Source organism: Ostrea edulis, chromosome 5, assembly GCF_947568905.1.
Source record: "Ostrea edulis chromosome 5, xbOstEdul1.1, whole genome shotgun sequence".
In the NCBI taxonomy this organism is placed as follows: Eukaryota; Metazoa; Mollusca; class Bivalvia; order Ostreida; family Ostreidae; genus Ostrea; species Ostrea edulis.
Genome location: NC_079168.1, coordinates 71,716,197 through 71,731,250, shown reverse-complemented (window position 1 = coordinate 71,731,250; position 15,054 = coordinate 71,716,197). Strand labels below are relative to the sequence as shown.

Below are 15,054 nucleotides of genomic sequence, written 5' to 3'. Positions count from 1 at the left end.
TGAAATTGGTGATGAATTCCACTACATGTTTAATTGCAAATCTCTGATTGATATAAGAAAACAATGTTTATCACAGAAACAATTACGTCTCAAAATATCATCATATTTAAAACTATAATGAATTCAAACAAGTAATCTTTTCTAAGAAAATTGTGTTCCTTTATAAGAAACATTAATAAACTATGTTCGCGACCCAATGACTACTCGAACCTAAAACTGCAAATGTTGCCAATCTCCATATTGACACATGCCTTAAATCATTTAGTGATATATTATCATCACTTTTATATAAAATACATGTACAAAATCTCTGTATACAATTGTGTAATTGTGATGAGAAATAAATTCAGTTCAGTTCAGCCAACTTCAATAGGTAATCGATTATTACATGTACGAAATCTATACAAAGCTATTCTGTCAGAAGGATAAAGTATATCAAGGTATTTTTCAAAACAAAATTTTTCTTTTATTATACGATAGAAAAATCCTTTTGATGAATTTTAAAAATGCATTACTATACCATTTTTGTGCAAACTGGTCACAGATTCGTTACTTAATAGTATGCTTGAACCATTCAATAGTAAAACCTCCATTCGAATCCCACATATTACCGAAACCTAAATTATTTAGATTTTTTTCTCACATAAAGCATCATCTTAGAAAAGTAAGAATCTAGTGTGTATTTGCATTTACAAAATGCAGTGGCGGATTTAAGGGGGCGCAGCCCCCCCCCCCCTTAAAATGTTAAAATTTAAGGTAAATCACGGTATCTTGTTTAGAAAAATGTACTAAACGATAAAAGAAGCAATAATTTCTTCCACTCCCGGAGAAATAAATGACAAAATCTTTTGATTTCTTGAATTACTTTATTGGGAGAACTTAATTTTTTCGAAAAACCCTTAAAATTTGCTTCATTTTATTAATTTCACCTTATAAGAAATGATAGAAAATAGTACAAATGACTAAATAGGAGACATATTTCAAGCCCTATAAAATCTGTAAAATCCAGGAGCTTTCGGAGGCTTCGCCCTGGACCCACTGAAGGCCTCAAGGCGGTCCCCAGATCCCCTGCCTCATAAAGTGGCGTTCCCGTAACTGCAATTCCTGGATCCGCCCCTGAAATGCGTACATAATATTTGATTTTTTTTTATCTCCTGCAAAAGCAACCTTGCACCAATAATTGAGGATCCTTGATTGTACATCAAAATATAGACTGTGACTCTGGCTTGTTACCTTTGTGCACATTTCCAAATTTTTTGCCTCTGGTACCTTTACAAACTACAATGACAGAAACGGAATTCCGACAGAAAAGACAATAGAATGTAAATATAAGAAATAAATTCCATTTTTGAAAATACATGAGGGTATGAACTGCTACACTTCACGCCGGATTATTTGTTATGTAGCGCTAATGTCACGAAAGATGACGACATAAAACGTCACAGTTCATATCTTCATATATTTTCAAAATAAAATTTAGTTCTTAATTAAATTCTTAACATTGTCTGTAACTTTCTATAAACTGTTTTTGTCGTATTTGATTTCCCGTGACCTTGACAGTTGATCCACTTTTCAAAAACTTCAACATTTCTTAAAAGTTTTGAACTACATGCATAAAACTTAAGATGGTGTAATCATGGTAGCAAGTTAGGCCTTTCCAATGGAACATGCTAAGAATTAGCTATATTGTACCATCCACTGTGCTATGGCTGGAGATAGTTGTGTATAGCAAACATACCTTATGTTCTAGAAATCCTCTCACCAGAAAATGTAATGAATTCACTTCGTAGATTCAGAAGCAGAATTAACTGAATTTTACAATAGGACAACAAATTCATTGGAATTTTAAACCACTTTAGAATTAATGAACAGTACTAGTATTTCACTTTGATATGGTGCATTGATATGTAAATATTATCATAAGAGTTGAACACGAGGAGCAACGTGAAAAAGCCAAAGTATAGAGCGTGGATGCCTTTGTAATTGCGTAATTGATAATGTTTGCCACTAAGGGTTTTAAATGTTTATCTGATAATGATATTTTCTCATATATAGTTTTCAACTTCACAATGACAAAAAATGCTTCGGAGCTTGCTCAGAGTTGTACTCAAAACAAACATGGCTGAGTTTGAGTATGAGTACGGTATATCAACCCCCAGGCCTGATTTTTTGTACTGTGGTAGATTACGTTTATTAAACAGTACATCAGCAATTCTGCTAACCAAAATACTACTCAAGTACATATCTCTAGTTCATTTGAAAAATAAGTTTAAAAAAAAATGAAATTATAATTTGATAATTCATGGACATTAACACGATAAAACATGAATTGTTTAGCACGTCGTATATAACTTTTAGTAGATTTGAAATCACGAAACTTTTCCAAATTCAACAGCATCAAAACGCACTTTTCAACACTTTACACCCCCATGACTAGGCTTTATGACATCAGTGACCGGTCGCGGTAGCTCAATGGTAGAGCGTTCTCTTCGTAGCCGGGAGGTCGTGAGTTAGAGCCCCGCCCGTGTCATGGCCGCGTCGAACCTAAGACGTAGATATAGGTAGTGATTGCTCCTTCGCTAAATGCTCGACATTTAGAAGTCAGAATCACTGGTTTTTCAAATATAAACTTAGGAACGAAGGTCCCGTTTCGCGACAGGGGTTGGCACGTTAAAGAATCTCCACTGCCACGGCCCTGAGCGCTAAGCATAGGTCTAAAGAACCCTCACTGCCACGGCCCTGAGCGCTAAGCATAGGTCTAAATCTGTGGTACCTCACTTACAGCTGGTGACATCTCAATTTGAGTGAAAAGTAAAACAAAGAAACATTATTGACAGCTGCTTCCTCAATAAAAATGAATGGAAATATTCATTCTTGTGATCAGTCATTAAAAAAGACTTTTTTAAACACCACGAACAAGTTCTATGAATTCGATATTTTAAAGAAGGATGCTGGAGTTTCTCATTGACAGTATATAATCTTCGGTGATCAGGTCTTCCTACAGTCTGTTGGAATTCACATGAACATGAATTATGCTCCTATATATTATAGCTGACTTGTTTTTGTATTCTCTTGAGGCATAATTTATGCAAAAGCTTCTACATAAGAAGAAAATATATCTTGCTCTGGTTTTCAACCCGACATTTAAATGCATTGACGACGTTTTATCTATAGACAATATTCACTTTCATATACTTACATTTCCGATGTTTTTGCCTTCGATATCTATACCAATTGAAATGATAAGCCATTTCCTTATGAATGCAAGAGCATGTTCTGCGTATGATCAATTTCTAAACCGAGGTAGGCTACTGACAAATAAGTTGATATTACAGGAGTTTCAGCAATATCGTTTATGATAAACAAATCGAAAATTCTATGTTCGTTATATTGATCTGATTTGCCAATACTACCTGTCATTAAGTTGAATGCTGTCTGACATGTTTTATACCAATTGTTAGGATGTTTTTTGTAAACTGATTTTGACTAGGGATTATTGCATTTGCCTGACCAAAATATAGGGCTCATGACAAGTGTTATCGATCAACGGGAAATGCTTACTCCAGTATTTCCAGGGATCCGTTTTCGCCCTACTCTCAATTTGTATTCTTTATAGGATTTATGAGATTGATCACTGTTCGTTTTTTTTTCACTTTTTCATTCTTGAATTTTAATATGAAAAGATTTATAATTCTATTTGCAATGCTCACACCTTGATTCGTTTATCGAGGTCGGATAACACAATTTTTAGTGATTTACAGTCTTTTGTTTGAATCATCTTTGTTTAACATAACTTTTTACTGGCATGGTAATGATTTAAACTAAATGGAAGTGTGCTTTGGGTTGGGTATGTGTCAAAAAGGTTCAATATATAATCATATCACCCTACATTTATACACTCATTAAGGCGTCAAACGGTTCAAAGTTTTAACCCTTGCACTTATTACAAAGGCTGATAAAGAAAACTGCCACTCTGGGTCAGAGAGGTGCAGAAGGAATTTCCCCCACTTGATTGATTACATCGGGACCGTAAATTATCTTGTTTGTTTACAAACACGTGGCTTGCTGTTCTTTTATTGTTCTTTTCTTCGCTTTAAAATACCCCCTGAAACCAACATAGTTTACATTGTGAAAGGAAATCGCTACTTTGACGTAAACTTTGTTAAATTTCCAGTAAAGAGGGCCGCTAACACGGCTTGTATTTGGCAATGAAGGCACATATGGTTTCAGAGAAGCAATGGCAATTGGTAAAATATTTACATTCATGAAATAAAATGGATATACAAAACTGGGAATCGGTTATATGGAAGTGTCGTAAATATGTCAACTTTCGTTAAAATTTGACGGGAATAAACAAGGAATAATTGTCCAAAATATACAGAACTTTTACCATGTTCCAAAATACTGCACAGACGTAGAATGAACGTCAAAAGAATCTCTGATGGCACAAATATTTCAAGTGGATTTAAGCATAATTTAAAATAATACTAAACCTATTAGTATTTCAATATTTTATGCTATTTGCCTTGTTTTTATATAACTTTATTGTAGATGCATTTGAATAGAGAAATTGAATTTAAAAAAATAAAAACAGAAGGATTTTCTTCTAGGAAAAGAAACGCAATATCCATATATATGGGACATTTGTTTACTAAAGAAAAGAATATAGGTAATCTAAATAGTTTTTCTTAATCTCATGATTTATGAATGATACAGTTCCATTTGGTATCAAATAATAGATTGAAATATCAACTGATGCATAATTACTTTGTATGTGGGGTGCTTTTTTTTTAACAACTGCGGGAGAAGGATTTGTGCATGTTTATAACACCGGTATCCAATTTTAAATTTCTTTCTCGTGTTTTTTTTTTAAGATTACAGATTCCATCTACTGGTCGTTATGATATTTTAAGGACATATTTTCTAAATTAGTAATGAAATATATTAATTCTTGTACATCGCATTTAATTAGTTTTTTCACGAAAATTCTGCAGAAAATCTCTATATTCTAAAATGACGTTTACACTGCGTAATGTACTTCTAAAATCATATCACAATGTTTTGAGTAGAAATTGATAAATGAACATGCATGTTAAATCATTCAACAATTTAGCCATTGCACTGTTGTTGAGTTACCGCTGTCCATCAAATATAAAAATGTCATATTTGAATATGAATATAGAATATACAATTGTCATACTCACCGACTCGAGGTTGTTCAATGTTGTCTAGACTTTTGTTTTTTGGCATACTATTATAACTAAAAGTTTGTAGTGTGGCATTTCAGGAGCCGTAGCAAAAATGGAAACCTAATTCAGCTGGTCTAATTATGCATCAGATTTGGACGGGAAAATTGTCCGTTTCTGTACTATCATCAAAAGCAGTTTTAAAGATAGACACACACTATGGTTTACTGTAAGTCTGAGGTTCCCAAAAATACAAATGATTTGATTATATACTTACAACATACTGACGATTTATTGGATTAATCAAGCCTTCAGAAACGACTCTATGTTGACAGAGAAAAATTAGGTTCAATAATATATAAAAAAAAAGTGAGCTTTTTGGCAAAATAGATAGCTGGCCAAGGTAGAAATATAAGTCCTTAATGAAATAATATAGATAATCCACACCAGATAATCTATATCCATAAAGTTGAAAAACTAATATAATTTGTAAAAATTTAGATGATGAAAGGCCTGAAATCGTAAACATTACATATAATTTTCGAACTTTCCTCTTCAGAAGAGATGATGGGAACATATCATGTATTTTAATTGTGTTTAATCACAATATTTTGCGTGCGTCCACGAATTTCAAGTGACATTTAGTGTCCTCGACTAATGTAGGGGAATCTTGTCCACAAATGACACTGTTATATAACTAAACAGAAAACAGCACATGCAGTTGAGTTTTCTCTCCAAACTATTTATACCATGGTGTACACGAGGACAATAAGTAAAACACATACACACCATCCTGATAGAAACAAAGTATGCTACTACAGACTGTGAAAGTAAGAAGGAAAAAATGTAAGCATAAAGAATCATGGTGGACAGGTTAAATCATACATCTTTAAAATAACACACTCAGTTTTTCCAGTGACTTAAGATTTTATTTTGACAGGAGATCTGAAAATTTAAGTGCAATAATGTTAACATTTTTCTTTCGTATGTGAGAAAGTGCACTACCCTCTAATTAATATATAATGAAATTCATCTGCTGTATTTCCCGTGTTACAATGTGTACATAATCTTTCATTCAGTGGTATACCTGCCCACCTTTCCAGCTCGACTGGTAACGAGGATTCAGAGTAAGAAATTATATACAAGTATTTTCCTGAGTTTAAAAAGGTTCGCACCTGAGTATTGCAGGATTGTCATTTTTTGGAAGTGTAATTTTGATTTCTACATTGAAGGGGAATTATGAATTCAAAAAGAAAAACTGGGGATATTTTTCTTCTTTTTGACCTACAATGTGTTAAACTTGACATTTTTGCACTTAAATATTCGCATAAACTCGATTTGTCTTTGGCGTCAACACAGTATAACGCAAATCAATCGCTACAACACATAAATACATACTCAAGTCTTCTAACGATATAGATATAAAAAAGTTTAATGCTAGTAGACTGTTAATGATCAATGACCTTTTAGCACTTAATATACAAAAATTTCATCATACAAAATCTGAGAGTTTAAAAATACATTAGGAGTATTGTTTGTTTTAAAATTGCACATACGTTACAATGTCTTCCATTGGTATTTTTAAAAATAGAACTTTAAAAATAAGTGGGAGTCATTTAAAAAGTCGGGTAGATTAATTGATATAAACTTTTTAAAGAAATGGCGTTGTTTGGAAAAAAACACCCAACCAAATCAATGAATTTGCAACATTTAAATTAAAAAGTCTCTACTACATGTACTTATATCATAAATTACAAAACTGAAATACATGTCTAAGGATATAAATATTGACAATATATTATATAAAATTGTGCAGATTTGGAACAATTATATAGTCCTTTCCAGACCCGTTCAAATTTTGAATCGACATAAGATTTTTCAAATGGATAGCTTTAAGTAATAAATATATAATACGAAGTATCAACTTCAGCATGCCACTTATTTACAAATTGGTCCTGTAGTCGTTAAGCAACAGTCATCCAGTCTTATTTGTGATTATATAAAAACTTTAAAACTGCATGATCATTTCAAACATATATAGACATTCCACAAAAGTCAACATTTCTTTGTATGCAGCCGATCCATAGGTTCATACCATTTTCTCCTCCAGAGCAAGTTCTAATCTCGGTTGAGATTCGATTCGGCTGAATATTTGGACTGACGCAAATATTCAGCCGAGCCGAATCTCAGCTGAGATTAAGTAAGTTCCTGACCGTCATTTTAGTTTCTGGGCTAATAATTGATTTACATCAATATGATATCATTCTTGTATACATGTATACTATATTTGAAGTACTACTCTTCAGATAAAGTATTTCAATAATATCAAGGTTTTCCAAATCCATATTTCACAACCATGTACTAACACTGGAAGAACCGTTAAATATGAACAAATCTGACATGTTTACGGTACGCGATGCGCACTGTGAATTACGCTGACCGTGTTGTAATATCTGTCCTCCACATGTAAAAATACTGCATTGCACACACACAAGTGTTCAAGTTAAAGTCACAGATCAACTCCTGTTAGCTTGTACATGTATTCTTGAATGACATTTTGTTGAATATCTTTATTCTTGAATGACATTTTGTTGAATATCTTTATTCTTGAATGACATTTTGTTGAATATCTTTATTCCTGAATGACACTTTGTTGAATATCTTTATTCTTGAATGACATTTTGTTGAATAGCTTAACCTTTGTAAGTATGGAGAATGTAACTGTATAATTATGTATATATAACATATGTAGCCTGATCTACTTCAATGTTATACGTAATAAAATATTGTATAAAGTTATTTAGTCTGCGTGTTTGAGTTTATTAGTAAACCAATGACTCGGTCTAAAGGATGGGCTATGATAAACACAGACATTTAATCTATTCATGGAGAAAAGTTGCGACTTAATTCAGAACATCAAAACGGAATATAATGTTTCCGCTAACAGCTTAAATTTGTTGTTTGAAAAAATACACGCCCTTAGCGTTGTAATAGACACCCGGCAGAAGTCTAACGTAAATAAAACAACTGCGGTTGCTGGCGATGAAAAATATTGAATACAGTAAGTGTTAGAATACCAAAATACAAACAAAACAATCCCAAATATTGACAAATCATTACGATGGGGTGTAAATAGTCTGCCCTTTCCGTGAACCAGACACCATGAGATGGCTATTCACCCCAAACCATGGCCCGGGAGTCAGTGTCATATTGTATCGTATACCAAACGTTTTGACGAAAAATATAATTCAAGACGTTCGCTATAAGGAATATCGCCTCTTCTCCGAATACGTCCATTAGAATCTGAGATTTATTTGTGTTAAAACATATAAAGAATTTCCCCTCAAATTTTTCTTCAATTGGCTTCAAGAGCCGATTTTGGATGAGTGACGTCCTTGAACCTTTGGTCATTAGTAATCGTGACAGGAAGTCGATGTATGTAATGTCTACGGACTGTATAACTACACACTCCTCTAGCTGTACGCATTACCTCTTTTCCACATTTTATATATGAATTCGAGGTATTCTGAGCCTTTTCTTTAATTTGTAATTCGTCGTGATAAGTCTTGAATAAAGCAGATGTCTCCAAAAAGTTTACAAGAACTATCTGATACTGATTTATTCAAAATATCTAATATTTTTTATTCTCATTTTTATAAAATACTTTATCATTTGTGTTCAATGAGTCGTCATTAAAAAGCATGCAAAGCAAACGACAAATTATAGCATGCAGAAAAATTTCTAGAATGCAATGAATTATACAATACAAATGAAAAATATAAAATGCAAATGGAAAATTCTCTACAATACATGTATATAAAGAAAATTACAATATGACATGACTGGAAAATAGACAATACAAATGGAAAGATCAAATATTGCAACTACAGGTACGTCTTCCACACAAGCGATTGGCTGCTCATGAACGTCATGAAAAACATGGCCACCATAACTTTCATAAAAAGTCCACGAGTCACGGTAAAAGGAAAAGCATCAGTCGACAAAACCATTTACCGACCTACATTAAATAATACATGTACTTAATTGTGATTGTGTAGATTAAACCCGAGAAAAACAATTTAGTGTTACATAACAGATGCATAAAATACGCATGTAATTGGTTAACTTCATATATATATATATATATACATGTATATATATATATATATATATAATCCATAATATAAGTAAATATCCACACAAGTAATAGTATAATAAAGAAAAATTAGAACGCCGAAAATAACTCAACCGGTTTTCATTTTCAATTTTCAAGAGTTATTCAAGAAAATATTGAAAATGAAACCGGTTGAGTTATTTTCGGCGTTCTAATTTTAATTTTTCTTTATTATATATGTATATATATATATATATATATATATATATATATATATATATATATATATATATATAATATATATATATATTTGAAATCTCAAAGTATATCAAATCGCATGCCTCTTACCGAAATATTTTTAATAGATAACAACATGCTAGTACAAATTGCAAATAGAACGATGTGTTACCATAGTAGCTAACGTTGGGAAATATCTATGATATTTTTGATAGATAAATCAACAAGCAAACAGAAGGATGTGTTGCCGTATTCGTTAACTTTGGTCAATATCTGTATGTATTTGTGTTATAGTTGCTCAATTAGCCAATCTAATAATACTGTGACGTATTCGACACCTTGGCCAAACATCAAAATAAGATAACCAATGTTTCATTTAAGAATGATTGCTTTCAAAGCTAAATTTTTAACATCCATTTTCAAAAGGTGAATGTTGCTTTTTATGCTGTCGGACTCCACATTAGTAATCCTTAGATGCATTGGTATGAAAAGTTATAAGCTTGTTTGATTTTCAATGAACAATATTTGTTTACTCTCTCCCACATGAGTAGAAGATAAAAATATGCAAATGCCAATCAAAATTTCACTTTCTGTTTCAAAAGAAAGAATAATATTTTTAAGATCTCGTGATGTGTCTAAAATAGACCCCCTGTCGATTCATTTGTTCAAAGTTAGAGAAAAACATGATGTGAAGATCGCGAGGCATTTTTACCATGCTTTTGACAAATTAGCTCTCGCTCATTTCACAATCATCCTCACCATCAGTATCACGGCGCGGTGTCCGATTACCGGTCTTCAAACCAACGAAAATTATTTTGACCCGAGGCATTAAATAAACAAACTTAAGATGGAAAATAAACAGAAATCAATTCAAAGATACTTAGTGATAACGATATTTATAAACATTTATCACTGATGGGCAGGGATCTCTAATGTTTGCCAAAATATTTGGCCGAGACGAAGAAAAGCAGTCTTGTACCTGCTCTTGGTACATTGAGGTGTCTCCATGCAAGGGGCTATTTTGAATATTTTTATCAAGTTGTCAAAAACATATTTTGCTGACTTATACCGAATGTTTGGATTAAATCAGATTAGGGTCGTTATTTGGTATGCATGTGCAACAGTGACCCTTGAACTCGGGGAAACGTCTTCAAAAGGACCCCAGTCCCGCATTCCGGGATACCTGTTTCTACAGATGCGAGAACGATAGAGGCCCATATTAAGAAAACTGCCCTCTCGTTTGTTTTTTATTTGATAAAGTTCATGTATCGATTGCGTATTTGTATCAACACTTGTCAAACTCATGATTTATCTTAAATTCTGTTGAAAAGGTTATCTTGTAGAAAAAAAGTGTCGCGGACGATTTGGATGACAGGTGAATTACTTTTATCGCAGTGTTGGACAACATATGGTTCATTTCTTTTTGATATATCAATCATTTTTGCACATTGGTAAATCAGCAAGGAGCTGCAACCCCGCAGAAGGAATGGTATGGAAAGTGTCCGAGAGACCGTTTCTCCATACCAGCGTTTTGTGAGTTATATATGTTATGTTAATGCCACGATATTCAAACAACATTCTGTATATTCAACTTCGGATTTTTTTTTTTATGTATTGGACGAACATATACGACACGCCAATGTTTCCTTCATAAATGAGAAAATCCCTCAAATTAGCAAAATATAATCTAAATGATGCGCCCCACCACCCATAATCTACTACATCCATATATTAAACAAAGCAACTTTATAGTGCCCATATGCCAGTATCTTGAATTTCCATATGTCGTGCTCTTTTAATTCAGAACATCTCCATATATCTTTCGATCCGTCAATTAAAAATATGCTCCCATACCTCTTGAGCCCTTGCTCCGTCAATACTGATGGTCACTTCATATTTTTGCTCTTGTAATTTAGAATATCTTTCTTTATCATTTAAAGGAAAATTTGCGAGCATTCTGAATATAAGCTGAAATTCAACAACCTAGAAAAATTAAGTCTTTTATTCACCTCCGCATGCCTTCGAGGTGAATATAACATTTGCTTTTTCCAAATTGGACCAAAAATAAATTATATTTCTACATTTCTTGCTCGATTAATTCAGAATAACTTTCTATATCTCTTGTTCCGTTAATTCAGAATACTAAATATACGTATCTTTATATCTTTTGCTCTCTCAATTGCGAATTTTCCTCCGTTAGTGTCCCGTGGGATGCAGGTTAGAATAGGACCTCAGTATCCCTTGCTTGTCGTAAGAGGAGACTAAATAGGGACGGTCCTTCGGGTGAGATCGCAAAAACCGAGGTCCCGTGTCACAGCAGGTGTGGCACGATAAAGATCTCTTCCTGCTCAAAGGCCGTAAGCGCCGAGCATAGCCTATTAGGCCTAAATTTTGCAGCCCATCACCGGCAATGGTGACGTCTCCATATGATTGAAAAATTCTCGAGAGGGACGTTAAACAAGATACGATCAATCAATCCTCCGTTAGATAAGAACCTCTTGCTCAGCCAATTTGAAATAAGCTAGGAAAATTATATGTACCGTCAATATAGTACATATGATGGGTGTATGTTATATCCCATGATTCGGACGCGATTAATGTCTGATCATTTATGCATTACTATGAACAGAAGAAATGTTAGAGTGAGGAATGGATATGAACTGAACCACAGTGTAACGTGTTCTATCTGGCGCTGGGTCAGCTGCAGACCTTCAACAATTCTTATCCCTCTGTGTGCAATATGAGATCAAATGAAAACAGCGATCCGGAAATATATTTTCTGCGTGAGTTGATCACAATGATTTACTTTTTAATCAAGTTTCATGGCAAGAATGTCGAATAATAGATTATTAATCTGATTCTTTTATCGTGGGCCATAACGCGTTCACTACAATGCAACAGTTGCGAACTGCTTTGATGGTGGCCATTGAAAAAGGGTTACGTACAACAGAACAACATGTTGTATTTACGGTCTCAAGGAAAATTTAATAAACATTGGATTAGGAGATGTATAATAACTTTGCTACTGTTTCAATATGTCCATACAACAAAATGAAAGATCAAAGGGGGTCTTTTTCTTCGTCGCAATAGGCGTGTTTGATTCGGACATGATATTAACCACATACGATTATTGCAAGGTCGGCGTAAACAATCTTGTGTAAATCGAAAGATCCTTTTTCATTTTAAATCGCGTAAAAGTTTTCTGTCTTTTTTTCCCTTTCATTAAATGATTCATCTTTGAGATTTGCATTTAATTTCTATATAAAAAGGTGAACAATGTTTATGAATTATTTCTTTCATGTTAATTCACAAATACATGTGAAAGCAAGTTGACTTTATTTATGTAAAATAAATAAATAAATTTTATAATTCATAGCATTTTAGTCATTAATTTAGCAAGTGGTTGTACGATGTCCACTGCGACAAATCAATATAACATCTGCACTTACTGTATGATACTGCTATTGTGAAATTCATGACTTGTAACACAATGGAAATTTACCTAACTATAATATCAAACAACTTAATATGCAGTAAATTTGTGTAACCTATAAAAATACCCTGAAGTAATCTTTGAGTAAAAAAATTACCTCTTGTAATTAATGTAGAGAATACTAGAATTAATTTGTTCGTTTGAAAAAGTACTTTGACGGATAATTCTATTTCCATTTGGTTGCATAAAAACTTATAACAACTTCATATACTGTCACGAGCAAACATTTAAGATTTTGATTTACTTATTCACTTTAACATGCTAGAATTTAATTTTTAAATATTTTGATCCACAATTACCAATGTATAACCAGTCTAAAATATTGCAAACCCCTCTCCTAGCTGTTCAAAAAATTCTATTAAAATGCATACAAATATACTATCTTGATAATTTTAATATTTGTATCATTAGATTTAAAGAATAAACATTTAAAAACAAATTCTTACAGCTCTCATATAAACAGCAGCCTAGGACAGTCTCTTATTGCACATTGTTATAGCACTATTTACAGTCACTTGAGGAATTGATCAACTTGTTCTTGTTTCACTTAAATTGTTCCTTGTCAGGGCTGGCAACATCCCCCGAACAGCTAATGAAGGACTTTGTGACATCATGTCAGGGGAGGTAAACGCAGATACTGGCGAAACCGGAAGTCCATGAAGTCCCTTAAATACACTGAGATCGAGGCCCCTATTACTGGGAGAGCCTTGTTCAATTTGTGTTAAAGACATGGCAGCTTGAGGCGGCCATTGGAGGAAAGAACTGCTGGATTTGTTAGCGGTTTGTTGCGATCCAATGTCCAACCCTAGCAGTCGGTCCACAGAAAAATTTGTAGTTCTGGGAGAAGAATTGGTCGGAAGCGATGACGATGGAGACAGCAAACCTCTGTAGGGGTACATAGGAAATCCGGAATATCTCAATGACCCGGATGTAGAAATCGGACTAGCAGACCCGAGATGAAATAAAGATGGAAAAGGCCAAATGTAAGACCCGGGTTTCCCTCCGTGTCCAAAATATGGATAAACCGGTGACTGGTATCCAGCAAAACCTGCTCTTTTTAAGGCCGCCAGGCGGCTCCGAGAAGCTGTCGTAGACCGTCGGCGGAGTTTTCCTGTGGTACCTCCGATAAAAACGTCATCACAGGACGGATCCAGCATCCAGTAGTTACCCTTTCCCGGGTCGTCATAGTGACGAGGGACTTTGACGAAGCACTTGTTCAAACTGAGATTATGACGTATAGAATTCTGCCATCCTTGTTTGTTGTCCTTGTAGTATGGAAAGTTTTTCATGATGAATTCATAAATTCCATTTAAGGTCAGTCTTTTTTCGGTGCTACTTCTGATAGCCATCATAATGAGAGCGTTATAACTAAACGGTGGTTTTTCTGACTTCTTGCTGTCGCTGGTTTGCTGTGACGAATTACTGTTATTGTTGCGATCAGATTCATCCACATCAACGTCTCCTGTACTACTGTCTTTGGAGTTCGGACTTGTAGGTGGTAGATCACAGGTTTTAGGGAACATTTTCTGATAGTATTCTGAATTTTCTAGCTCGGATTCCAACGATTCTACGTCCACGTTGCTTGAGTCGTCAGCAGGTAAGTCAAAATTTTCCGAGGAATCATCATGCTCAGTCGTCGCATTATCCAGGTTTTCGTCATTCAATTCCTCACCAAGCACCCGGCTAATACTAAACGACGGTCGTTGGTCAAACGTGACTGGAGTTCCGAACTGCACCATCTTCATTGATAAAATGTCTGTCTATCTGCTGTTACTGCTACATTCAAATAATAATTTGTCAAAATTACACTGTTTATAAATTGGATATAGTTCCCCCTGCTGCCACTAAGTAGACAATTTAATGATGCTTCCAGCTGAGATTGCTCCGCCTCTTATTTCCATATCAACCAATGAACGGGGAGAGAATACCTAAACGAGTGATAACCCCGCCTTTTTGTTTACTCTATCGAGCTACTCTCGTTGTCGACTTGTATCAATGTTCCCCCGATAACATCAACATGCAGA

General features: G+C 34.0%; 1 protein-coding gene and 1 long non-coding RNA gene across 2 annotated transcripts; both read right to left on the bottom strand.

The window, feature by feature from the left end:
- Positions 1-846: 846 nt before the first annotated feature.
- Positions 847-5,626, bottom strand: LOC125651639 (uncharacterized). The gene is made up of 3 exons (XR_007361298.2): positions 5,205-5,626; positions 1,234-1,278; positions 847-1,116 (listed from the first exon to the last, which is right to left on the bottom strand). It is a non-coding gene; the product is annotated as an uncharacterized LOC125651639 (long non-coding RNA).
- A 7,782-nt stretch (positions 5,627-13,408) lies between these two features.
- Positions 13,409-14,889, bottom strand: LOC125652396 (forkhead box protein G1-like). Its single transcript, XM_048881584.2, has one exon. It carries the CDS (start codon positions 14,773-14,775, stop codon positions 13,558-13,560), a length of 1,218 nt encoding a protein of 405 aa, XP_048737541.1. The 5' UTR covers positions 14,776-14,889; the 3' UTR covers positions 13,409-13,557.
- Between the last annotated feature and the right edge of the window lie 165 nt (positions 14,890-15,054).

What these genes read in the sequence shown, in the direction of transcription:
- LOC125652396 (XM_048881584.2), bottom strand. Translation starts at nt 14,775, where the DNA reads ATGAAGATGGTGCAGTTCGGAACTCCAGTCACGTTTGACCAACGACCG.